The 13,066-nt window shown below is 37.7% G+C and overlaps 1 protein-coding gene across 1 annotated transcript in view; it reads left to right on the plus strand.

Annotated features, from left to right (window-relative positions):
- Positions 1–1,844: 1,844 nt before the first annotated feature.
- Positions 1,845–13,066, plus strand: part of LOC103806091 (piezo-type mechanosensitive ion channel component 2-like) — a gene marked incomplete at its 5' end in the record, with an annotated part of 37,618 nt that continues 26,396 nt past the window's right edge. Inside the window, one exon of the mRNA XM_009078766.1 lies at positions 1,845–1,887. Within this exon, the coding sequence (XP_009077014.1) occupies positions 1,845–1,887 (43 nt within the window). The remainder of the gene's footprint in view (positions 1,888–13,066) is intronic.

Consider the following 13,066-nt stretch of genomic DNA (forward strand, 5'->3'; position numbering starts at 1 on the left):
CTACCCATTAGAAAACTCAGTTTTTCCTGTATGTAGTGAAATGTTGAACGTTGGTTGATTTTAGGAGCATACATTTTAGCATGCTTCTCCTCTTTCTAAAAAGCAGGGAATAACATAAGGAATTGTTTTTCCACAGGCCCATGTTAATTTCATTCTTTGACTGTCTGGAACTGTGAAGGAAGACTTGCATTACATAGGCCTATAAGGAAATTAACTTTTCGGGATTTATTCATTTCAATTTTTTTTTGCTCAGCCTTTGATTTGCAAACCAGAGAGATTCTACATAGTATTGTACAGAGAAATTGTATCATTACTTTAGAAATTTACTACATTCTCCTTGGGCTAAACTGCAAAGTTTAGTCAATGGAATAGAAAGAATTCTGTTGTTAGGTTAAAAAAAAACCCCAACTCAAACCAACAAACTCAAAAACAACAACCAAAAAACTCAAACCCAAAACTTCTTAGAAGCTGAATTTTTAGATGCTTATCTAGATTGGCAGTAAGTGTCCCAAGTTCAAAGAAAAACATCTGCTAGGTCTTAGTCAAATATTTGACATTCTGAAGATTAGAGATAAGTACCATTCTATAGACAGGGCAAGTCATTGATTTCTGAGCTGTGAGTGGAAAGAATCTAATTCGTGGTTTTTGTTACAGTGTTTCTATGGGCACTTGCTGCAGAATATAATTTAATCCTGCAATTCTCCAGATTTAAATCAGACAAAGTTGCTTTCCTTCTTGTCTTTCCACTCTTTCTCAGTACTTCTTGGTAACATTGCTACTTGTCTGAGTTTCTCTTGTGCTACTTAATCTAACTCACAGGGAATCTTTTTGTTCCTAATTTGTATTACCCTTTAGGTGATGGAATGCCTGAGTAACTGGAATTATCACCACTTATCTGATTTTGAGAATTCAATGAATGGTTCAGATGAATTGTTCAAAAAGAATTGTACTTGCTTACATGGCATACAGTCCTGTTGCATTTCCCACAGGAGTGTAAAAAGAACAAAAAAGAAAATTAATACCCAGCTTCATGTCCTTCTACATATTTGCCTTGCAGATGTGCATGGCTTGAGCTGTTTGTGCTCTTACTAGCCCATATTTATAATGACCGCATAATGGTAGAAAAGAAAGTGGCAAAAAGCAAAAGTCTACCCAGAGCTGAAAACTGATCACCTAATGATTGTAATGTGTGTGAAGTTATTTTTGAGAAAATCTAGGTAAAATTTATATTAAATGCATCAGAAATACTGAGGGCAATTCTTTGGATGAGTCTGCTCATTTGAGTAGTTTGTGAGACTGAGTCCTTGATTATTTTAATAAATAGCCCTTTGAAGCTCTTCATATGAGTATAAAGGGTTAAACAATAAAACAGAAATACATCTTCATGCTTTTGCTTAAAAATAAAAGGGCTGGATTTCAGACAGAGCCGTAAAGCTTTCAGCAAGAATCAGGCAAACACTACAGTAAAATAAAAAGCTGAAATGTGAAGAGTGCGTGATGTGAGATGCCAGCTCAGCACTTTCAGGAGTCATGTACAGATCGCATTGCTCTAGCAGAGGAGACCACCCTCGGAATTGCAGTGAACTGTAGCAGTGACTAGCTGCTTTGCAATGTAGAAGAGTTATATAGGCTGATAGCCCTCCACACAGTTATGTCACCTTGTGGTAGCCTCTCTCAACAGTTCTTCACTCTGGGGAAAACAGATGTTATTTACAAGTACTTCTTGTAGGGGTGAAAAAATCTTCTTACCATACAGATCCCAACTGCACAAGGAAAGGAGAAGAGTGTTCATGCAATAAAAGTTCTTTACTGAGGCTGTTTGTTTTTTCTTTTTTTTTGTATAGGTTCAACGTGGGAGAAAACATTACGGCAGATTGGTTTTGAAAGGTAAGCCATAATTTATTTCCTTTCCAGTGCAAAAAAGAAAAGGAAGAAAAACTGCATGGGAAAATTTGCAGAATTATTTATTTTAGTTGATCAAATGTATCAATGACTTCAGATTTAGAGAGGAATTCATGCAGTATCATGCACATATATGTTCAACTTCTCTGTTTGTGTCCTCTTTTCTTTCCCCAGTCGATCTAAAGCAGTTTATTCGGCATACAAACTTGGGTCATGTGGTTTTTTGCTGGTGACTATGTAGCATGCTAGTATTGAAAAAAGCGACACACCATTTGGGCAAAAGTCTTACTCATGAATGAAAATATTGCCCTCATATTATGTTTTCCATGAAACATATAACCTGTGACATATTAGTTGACAAAAGTAAATGAAGTTGAAAGAGGACCCAAGCTGGCAGAGAGCTATTCAACATCACAGGAAAATTCAATATGCAGCATTCCTCAAGTGCAAGAATTTCTTGCAGACAAACTTAACCACAAGGTCATCATACCAGAAACATATGTCTGTCTTGCAAATTAAACTAGGCCAAGCCCAGTAAAGAGTGATCTGATGTTAGGATTCAGATACTCGATGCCATCTTTATTCTTCTGCAAAGGGTAAGCAGAAGAATCTGCTCTCCACTTGAACAAAATTTTGGATATTAGTGAAAATTACACATGATCAGTTGCTAAGTTGCTTAATCTTTGAAGGATTCTTTTTAACAGGTTTTGCATTTTTTCTCAAATTGCATCTGGTTAAGGTTCCCTGATGAGCCTTTAACTCATCATGACATCATACGTGTCTGAAGAGTACTACAGTAAAATATTGATTCTTTCATCACTCAAATTATTAATTTGTACCTGCTGGTGTTGTTTGTCTTCATCAGAATGAAAAATGAAATAAGTTTTGAGGAGTGCTAGAATGAATTGATACCTTGGGTCTGTGATTTGAAACTGGCAATGATCAATATTTTTCAGCTGAGTTCATTAGAAGTCCTGGGTATTGCAATTTCCAACTTGTGAGATATTTTAAAACTAAAGGAGAACCCACGCTAGCTGTATATATGCAATGTATGTACCACATGAAACTGAGAGAATACTGAATAGTCTGAATTACAGCTCAGAATCCTGCTTGAAGAGGCAAATATGTAAAACAGATTACTGTGCAGATACCATTATTATCACTCTAGTCTGAAAAGCCGAAAGGCTTTCAAATGGCACTTCTGCACCCTGAGAGATTGATTGTCATTCCAGGGTAACTTTATTTGAAGCAGTTAGCACTGATGGGGTTAAAATTTGAATATACTTGGCTTACCATAATTGTGAAAGCAATCATGTTCTCGTATCAGCTTTTTCACAGAACCATAAAACAGGTAAAAAGAAAGATAAAGCCCTTCACAAGGATGGAACATTAGGATTTGGGGTTTTAAAAATAGTAATATTAATTATCTTACCTGCATTATTAACACAAGGTTTTTAATGGCATAAATATATCATAGAATCATAGAATGGCTTGGGTTGAAAGGGACTTTAAAGATTATCTAGTTTCAACCCACCCTGCCATGGCCTGGGACTCCTTTCACTAGATCAGGTTGCTCAGAGTCCCATTCAGCTTGGCCTTGAACACTTCCAGGGATGAGATACCCACAGCTTCTCAAGTTGGTTGACTAAAAGATTAATGAGTAACATATATGTGAAATTCAGTGTTAACTCCTTCAGAGCAACATTTGCTTAATATCATATTTTATAATATTGCTTAAGATTAGCATTTCCTATACCTTAAGGAATAGTTTCCAAAGTAAACAAAGTGATGCACATTCCTGTATGGAATACTGAAGTGCTGGAAGCACATTTCACTTGGAGTCACATTAGAAATCCCAGGTCTGCAGATCTCTCAAGCCTGAAAGTGTATTCTGGGGATCTATCACTGCATGATTTCCCTGATATTACTCTCTTCAGTAGGAATCCCTTTATGGCCACAGATAGAGGCAGGATATTGGGCTACATCTGTGTTAGCTCTGGTCATGTGTTATTAATATCAACTCTATGAAAAGAAGCAGCAACAGCATGTTTCGCTATTTAAAAGCATAGTCTCTGCAAGTTGTTGATTTATGCACACCTGAGTCAGCTGTGAAATAGCAGTAATTTTAAAATGTGTTGCTTGAGCAAGGACATTTTCATTCAGAAGGAAGCAAGATTTTTAGATGCACAAAAGAAAAGACATTCCAAATAATGTCCTAAGGAGGAATAATCTTTGCTTTAAAACTGGAAGATTCATATGAAATCTTCTTCTCAACAGAGTGGATTGAGGAACAGGAGATGTGGACAGTCAGTTTACATTGCAGAAAATTAAGCCCAGATAATTTACAGGTTATGTCATCACTGCTTGTGGCTACATGGTGTTTATTCTGCAATAGTAGAGTGTTTACACTGCTGTTGTCTTCATATCCTGAAAAACATAGTGGCACCAGGAGATCTGACTGTGAGGCTTTTATGTAGTCATTACTTGTGATCTGAAGATGCTGCTTTTCAATGTGAGGGAAATTAAAAATGCTGGAGCTCGAGTAAAGTAGTTTTATATCCAGGAAATGACTGGAGTTAAGAGCTTTTCAATTAAAAGGAGTATATGTGGGTTTGATAGATTTAAATGAAGGTCTTTATGTTATTGAGTGTTTTTTGAGGCATTATAAATAAATGAATTGTAGCATACTATGGTCATCATCACCTCTGTCCAAGATGATCTTGACTGCTGTCCCTGACTGTATTTTCTGCAGAATGTTTTGGAGAAATGTTGAGAATTATTAAAAATATTAGCTTGTATTGTGCTGTCCTACAGTAAACATGGCTTAAAATGCTGAGCATTTGTGATAAATGCATGCCACACAAGCTGTCACCTTAATGGTTTCTTTAATAATCTTTAATAAGCCAAAGAAAGTAGCTTTATGGATAAATAGGATTTTATGGTTTTTTGCAACTGTGGGGATTATTGTTCATTATTGGTACATGTTTAGATGGCATCCACATATTCATAAAAATGTCTGGAAAGCAGTCAGCTCTGTTGTACTTTGTTCCAAATATGATTAAAAATGTATTTCAGAAGGCATTGTTCATCTCACTGGCTTAAGATTTTTTTAGCCACATTCAGGACCCAGTGGAAATCATAGAAGGCTGAAAAAGGCCTCCAAGTTCATCCAGTCCAACTGTTGAGCAAACACCAGCACGTCAACCAAACCACAGCATTAAGTGCCACATCCATTCATTTCTTGAACACTACCAGAGATGGTGACTCCACTGCTTCTCTGGGCCGTCCATTTCAATGCCTAACCACCCTTTCAGTGAAGAAATTCTTCCTGATGTCCAACTTGACCCTTTCCTGACACCAGTTCAGGCCGTTTCCTCTTGTCCTGTCACTTAAGAGGCTCACTCAAAATCTCAAGTGAAATAGTTATGAACAATTAACACTGACTGTGCTTGTTTCCTGGCTGCTTCGGCAATTAAAGACAGTTTAATGCAGAAAGCTGTTAAAATTCAAAAGGAAAGATCAGGTCAGTTATTGAGCTGGTCTTCTCCTGTAATGCAGTCTGTGTATCTTTCCAGCTTATGGCTGGGATGAGGCTTGCAGTGCAGAGTCTGGAAAGAGCCACAGCCAGTGCTGGAGAAATGCACACTGCAGAAAATTAAAACCAAAAGAAGAACTTTGTTAAACATCTAAATTTCTCTAATTTGAGCTACCAGACAATGAAGTTTATGCCCTTGTGTAGTAGATTCAATAGTGATTACAGAAATGCTTTCTGTTACATATTTGTTGATCTATAAATGATCTAATAATTTAAAAACTTTAGATGAATGGTGTTGGACCTCTTAAAACTCTTTGTCCTGCAGTGTTTCCAGACTTCCAGTCTTCCTCTTACTTTGTTTCTTTGAGTTGTAGTTTCTAGTGTGACTAGTAACTACACAGCTACTAACAACACATCTATTCCTTTTTGACATTTGTTCCCATGGTGTTTCTCTTATGTGTGTAATGCTTTACATTATGGTTCCACAAAACAGACTTAAGAATGATTTAATAACTGTTATTATATGTTAAGTAAATACCAACTGTTTTAGAAAATGCATATTTGAAGAATAACAGATGTGTGGTTATTACATTTTTGGCAATATTCAATAAGTATGTTTTTCATAGCAAATAGCTGTTTCAGTGACACACAGAAAGAAACTTCTGAGCACCAGTTTCACAGTAAAATGTAATTATCTTTATAAAAATGAAAGAGTTTTCCATGTTGAAGATCCAATTTTTTTTTTGGTTGATAGCTATTTTTTGGTATGCAATTATGTGTTATTAATTTGAAGTTATATATATGTATTTATACACGTGTGTGTATGTATATATATATATGTGCAAAAGTAGATGACTTCCACTCTACATAATGCTAATAAGACCTAATGCTAATATGTCTCCACCATATTTTGTACAGCAGCAACATCTGTGTAAAAAGTGCAACAATTAGGAACCCAGATTCTGTCTAAAGCAGTGATGAGTGATTAACAGTAAAAGCTGCTCCTGTTAGTAAGGTGCTGTGTATTGAGTTATGGGCTTGTTACGCATTTTTAAAAATCCTTTTATTATTTCTGAAGAATGAAAGGATAGTTGGGGATTAGTAGCTCTCACAATGAAAGGAAAGGGAAAGGAGGTAGGAACAGGGAAGGGAAAAAGACTGCCAAGGAAAGGGGAAAAAGACCTAAAGATTACTATGTCAAGGCTAGACCTTGGACAAGAAGATTGGCTCCTATTAAGATATATCCCAGATCTTCTGTGTACTTCAGTAGCTCCTTCAGCTACTATTCTAAGCACAAAGCAATAAGGAGGACACTGCATTGTTTTTTCCGAAGCAAAATAAATTCAATAGCCCTGCATGCCACAGGTAGGGAGACACAGCTTATCCAGTAGGCGCCAGGAGCAAGTTAGCTGTCATCGCTGAGAGATGCATTTTTGTTCCTATGCTATTCCCTGAGAGCAGACAGATGTCTGATTTTGCATCTGCTCCACATATGCCCCAGCTCAGTCTAGCCAAAAATATTGTGTATATCTTCCTTACCCCTTGCAGAGACTGAGAACTCAATTTCCGAAACCATTCATGACGTGCGGTGAGCGCTGGAATCCAGACTCATCAGAGGCGCTTCCCAAGCACCTCCTTCCAGGTTTAGGTGGCTAATTATAAGCCTACTGGTGATCTGTTTTCTCTCTTTCCCCCTCCTTAGATTGCCTGTAACTTGCTTGGATATTTGATTGGTGCTTGGCCAGAGTTTCTCTGGGTGACATCTAAGGAATAAACAGAAAGAATAGAATATCACTGGATTCTATAAATATTTAGTATGCACAATTCTGGCTGGGAAATCTAAGAACCATATGGTTTTCTGTAGTGACATCCCCCACTCCTCTCCATGCTCTTCAGTGATTTAGTATGAAGAATATATATATGTTTGAAATATTAAGTCTTATCCTGATACCATGCTCCATAACTTCAAGCCCTTTCTTCACATACTGCTGAATCCTATAGGCCTTTTTGAAGCAAGGCTCCTATTGACATCATTTTGGGAGCATTGCCTCAGCCAGGGGTGCATGAGGCTGCACAGTATGAGCCTTGAGAAATTATTTTAAAAGAAACAGTCAGTTTGAATGTGTTTAACAAATATGGAATAACTTGAGAAGGCGAGGAAAAATGTGTGCAATGGTGCAGTCAAAGAGACACAGGAAAGGCCCTGCCAAGCACCTTTTTCACCAGTTTTGAGAAAAGTATATTATTCTTTACAATTGTTTTAGTCTCCTATCCCAGAAAGCACTTAAGCAAATGCTTAATTTTTCAGCACCCAGTCACACCCCCTTCCTTTGGCAGGGTTCTCTTCTACAGCATACCATCCTTTTAATTGCTTCATATTGTAGAAATTGGATTAATCAATGATTTGTTGATACTTTCTATTGTGTTGCCCACTCAGGCCTTGCATTTGACAAGGGTTAATTTATAACCTTCCTCAGCACTCTTGGCACATCTCTGTCTTAATATATGATACTGTCGTGGTTTAACCCCAGCCAGCAGCCAAGAGCCACGCAGCCACTTCCACTCCCATCCCACAGATGCCCATTGTACTTTTGTAGGAGATAATGACTGTGAATTTATTCTGCAGTGGTTACAAGTACATACCTGCTTTGAATAATATGGCAGATAAACATAACGTACGGAGCTGAGGACATGGAACCAAATCCACACCTTCACTAGGGAGACTGTAAATAAAAGTACTTTTTATTGCTTGTAACAGAAGTGTTGTCTTCCATGTGATATCTCAGTTTAGTCATTTCTCTGCCTGGCCAAACATGGTACTGTGGACCTCATCCTCAGCTGCCATTAGGGGTAGGTTTAGTGTTCAGAGAGCCACAAAGCCAACAGCTCCAGAGACCCTGATGCTGCAGAAGGCATCTCAAGGGGAGCGTGACACTGCAGTAACATTGAGCTCTTCACACCTTTCTCATCTGGGCCAAACATGGTACTTACTACCTCAGCCTCAGACACAAACTGCCAAATCTAATTGATGGATAAGGATCTGGAGGCAGAGGACTACATCAAAAAGGCTTCTTCATGTCCTTCTAGCTGTAACACTGCATTTCCTTTCTCATGGGGTGATCAATGGCAGATGAGGAGGCTTCCCATGTGCATGCACTTGTCTACAGGCAGAGGGCAGCACAGGGTCCAAAAATCCTGGGGAGACAGTGGGACTGAGGTTGCTTTAATTTAATTTTCAAAGCTTCCCTCATTTTGTTACTTCATGGTGACCACGACTGTGGAATTTGTATATGTATGTGCTGAAGTATTAGTCATGTTTATAGTGTGGGAAATGGGGAAGAAATGTGTTTTCAGTTTCATTTGATATATACTGCATGCCTGAGGCTCTATCTTAAATTAAATTTTCTTAGCTGTTCTTTCAAAAAGTGAGACTTTGAAATAAAATTCTGAGTTACAGAGAAACCCAAAATAAAAATTTGATTATGTTTGCAAAGAACAAAAATGCTTTTTAAAATGATGTGAAGAAAACTGAAGTTGGTTTTTTCCCAATACTGTGTCAACTGAAATCTTTTAGTCAGTATTAAATACTGAAAGAGAAACAATTTAAATCTAGTTTCAAACCAGTTTGACTTCCTGCATTTTATTCCAATGTCCCTTTTGAGTGAAGCACTTTGTGGTTGCCTATTCACAAATGATACCCTGAATTGGATATGCCGTAGTAGCCTGTGAAGTAACCTAACCCTCTTGTTCCCAATGAGAAGGAAATAGTTTCAGGACAGCTGCCCTCACTCCTAGAGTAAGCATAATCTGAAATGAGAATAGAACTAATAAGTCCCCTGTTTTGGACTATTATCCCATTTACCACTTGTGTTTCATGGTGCCCTAAGAGCTGTGACCAATAAAAAAATTTTTGCGTTTAACCCCAGGCATGGCATATATCCATAAATCTGGGCAGCCGCTCCCATTTCAGGGTGGTTTGGTTTTCATCATGGAAGGAACTTCTGGGAGGGTCCATATCTCCTAAAGTTGCCATTTTTGCTGCGTTGGGTGTATTCTTTTCCCAACAGCTTGGGGATGTTTGTACCAGCACTTCCTGTGTCAGGTGAGCAAGTACCCTACTCTCCAGGGGCAAATAAAGCATCTGTCACAGTTAACCCCCAAGACTCCTGCTTAGAATTTGCTTAATAGTCTTCTTGTTCTAAAATATGGATCATATTGTGTTACTTGCCCTGCTGAAAGGGACCTGGGGATGCTGGTTGGCAGGAGGCTCAAAAGGAGCCAGCAGTGTGCCCTGGCAGCCAAGAGGGCAAACTCTGTCCTGGGGTGCATCAAACATAGCATGACCAGCTGGTCAACAGATGTGATTATCACACTGTATTCAGTGTTGGTGAGTCCTCACCTAGAGCACTGTGAGTTCTTCTCAGCCCCACAATTTAGAAAGATCAAAGTTCTGAATACTTCCAAAGAAGGGAAGCAAATCTGATGAAAAGCCTTGAAGGAATGTTCTGTGAGGTGTGGCTGAAGACTTTGGACTTGTCTAGTTTGGATATAACGAGACTGAGGGACGATCTCATCTGTTTCTACTGCTTCCTAAGGAGGGGAAGTGGAGAGGGACGTGCTGAGCTCTTAGCCCTGAGATCCAGTGATATGACATGTGGGAATGATTCAAAGCTGCATCCATCAAGGGAGGTTTAGACTGGACATTAGGAAGCATTTCTTTACCAAGAGAGTGGTCAAACACTGGCACTGGCTTCCTAGAGAGGTGGTTGTACCCTAAGCTTGGCAGTGACTGTCAGCCTGACAGAGTCATTTGGATAATGTCCTTAATAGCATGCTTTAACTCCTCTCCTCTCCCCTCCCCTCCCCTCCCTTCCCCTCCCGATGGTCCTTTTCGTGTACTTACTAAACTTAAGCTAACTTTTAAACAAGCTAGTTATAAGACTTTTGAGAGATGTCATTTTCATGTTTTGCAATATACTTTCCCAATTTTTTACAAAAGAAACACAATCACACCATAGAATATTTTTAGTATATTGCTGGTGATAGTTTTGGAGCCTTTGTATTGCACACCTGTGAGATCATAAAGATTCACCAAGAGAGATGTTTTGTATAGCTTTTTAGGAGATGACCACCATATGGCTTAAAACACCTAGACTAGTAATTCATTCCTTACTTACAGGATTTTCTCTACACTGTCCATATGGAAAAAGTGATAAGACTGTCACAAAATATGTAAACATTCACTAAAATAACTTCATTTGTTTTGAGCAGATTTAAGAGATTTTATGGGGTTTAATCCTTCATCTTTCTGTTTAAGCAGTTACGTTAATGGTAACATAAACAACCTCTACCTAAAATGATTATAGTAATCATGGGTATTCTCTAGAGTACATCTTTAATATGCCAAGAAATGTATTTTCTCTGGGTTGATTGCAGCTACTTTGACTTCTTCTTTTTAAGCAACATTGAAAGCAGCAATGCGAATTTTCTAGATGTCCAAACAAACAGTCCTTAATTATATAAACAACTCAATAGACTTCAAAGGTATGTCTTGTGAGAGGAAATATTATGGAACCAAGGTGAAAATTCATTGTTAGTGGCATAAATAAATAAACTAGATTTTAGAGTATATAGTCAGTTTTCTAGAATTAAGAGAATTCTAAATTCTCTAATATAGTGAGAATTCAGATATTAAAAATCCAAGGTGGACATCACACCAGGTAGTCCAGAGGAAAATCTGTTGTTTGTAAACAAGCAAAGCACAGTTGTGTGCTGACTCTGTGCCCGTGTAGGTTGAAGTTCAGGAAGCCACTCATGAGAAGCATGACAGTCCTTGCTTTCAGTTCAGCCTCCTGTGCACCCACCAAGACAGCTGGCGTGCAAACAGCCTGAAACACTTAATCATGTGATGTGCCTATGATATATCTAAAATTCAGCTGTGTGCAGATGAGAAGCACAGTAGTGTTACTAATTAAAAGATGCTTTATGAATAGGAAGGTTGCCCACTTTTTTCCTATTCTTCTTCTTCTTTGTTTTTGGTGGTTGTTTTGTTGTTTTTTTTTTTTTAAATTAGGGTTGTCAGGCCTGATTGTATTTATCTCCAGGTCTAGCAGAGGACCGAGAGTACCAGTACACACTTGCCAGCAGTCCTACTTCCTCACTACTCTGCCTTGCTGAGACTTGCAGTGACATCAAGGCTGCTTGATCCTAGGTATATTTTGGCCAATTCGTAAAGTGTTGTGAAAAGAATCTTTTCTTTTTTTAAGAAAGGGGACTGCTGGACTTAGGGAAGATTAAAAATCACACAGTTTAACATTCTGAACTGTTTAAAAGCATCAAAGTAACATCTTTCAAGTACTTGACTCACTTTGGGAGTTGGGTTTGTGACTCAAGAATCCTTGTGAGTCTCAAACAGTTTATTCACTGTATGTTGCAAGTGATGGAAACATAGCTGAATCAACACTGTACTTTTGATTTTCCAAATGAAAGTGCTGCCCAAATCTATTTGTTCTAAAGTATTTAAAAAGTCAGAAATCCACTAGTGCTTTATTTTTTATCCAAAAATGATCCACTTTTGCTGAAAATAATCTTGTCTTTGTCTTCTGCTTCCTAATATGTCTGATCCTAATATGATAACAATTTAACTGTGTTAAGCTTTCTTCCTTCATGCTTGCATGCAGTTTTAAATAGGAGACATTACTGGGGAGAATTCCATGTAAAACTTCTCTTAAATTGTACTGTTAAGCATTATAGAAACTTTATGGTTGTTGTTTTTTCTTAAACCACACCTGAGGAGCTGACCTTTTACATGACTTCATCTTGTAGCATTAGTACCTATTTTAAGGTTTTTTTTTCTTTAAGTAAAGTGAACTTTGAAATATACCCCACTTGGACAAATCCTTCAAACAAACCTGAAACTTATTTATTTATCAGCATGGCTGAAGGTTGCTTAAATAAATCGTAGTGTTTCTCTAACAGTAGGGCAAAATTGTATTTAGAAGCCAAGCCAAATACTTACTTTCCAAGGCTTCCAACCCTGTAGATAGCTTTTGGGAAATGGAATAATTTGTTGGGCCAGAACAAAATAGGAATTAATATGGGCTTGTCTCATGCTTCCAGTCTTAAAAGTAGGTCTACTAGAGCAATTTGAGTCAAAACTGAAATTAAAATTTTGCACCTTAGGACTAGCTTTGGTTATAGTGGGTTTGTAGTTCTGCATGTCAAGTCAGTTGAGGGGTTGAAGTGTTGGGGGTTTTAGCATGGAAATACACATCCATGATTTTGGGGCCGCTGAAAATTTTGATATCCATACAGAATGCTAGTATCTATAATTTCTGAAAACTTGTCCACTTATTTGTGGCCTATTTGAGCAATGTGAATATTTTCCAATATGCCTGTATTTTTCCTGCCTGTAAAGAGGTGTTTGGTACTATATGCACTCAGATGAATATACCAAAGATATGTATATTTCAGTACGTAATGTTGTCTAGCAAGAAACAAGAAAAAATTTTCCTTTTATTTGCTACATTAATTGCTTCTTTTGCAGATATAAAGATACGTTCCCAGAAGTAGTTTTATGGCTTTTCTACTGTTGTCAAACTTAAAAGTAAAAAATAAATAAAAATATGA

This window comes from Acanthisitta chloris, unplaced genomic scaffold, assembly GCF_000695815.1.
Source record: "Acanthisitta chloris isolate BGI_N310 unplaced genomic scaffold, ASM69581v1 scaffold5597, whole genome shotgun sequence".
Classification (NCBI taxonomy): Eukaryota; Metazoa; Chordata; class Aves; order Passeriformes; family Acanthisittidae; genus Acanthisitta; species Acanthisitta chloris.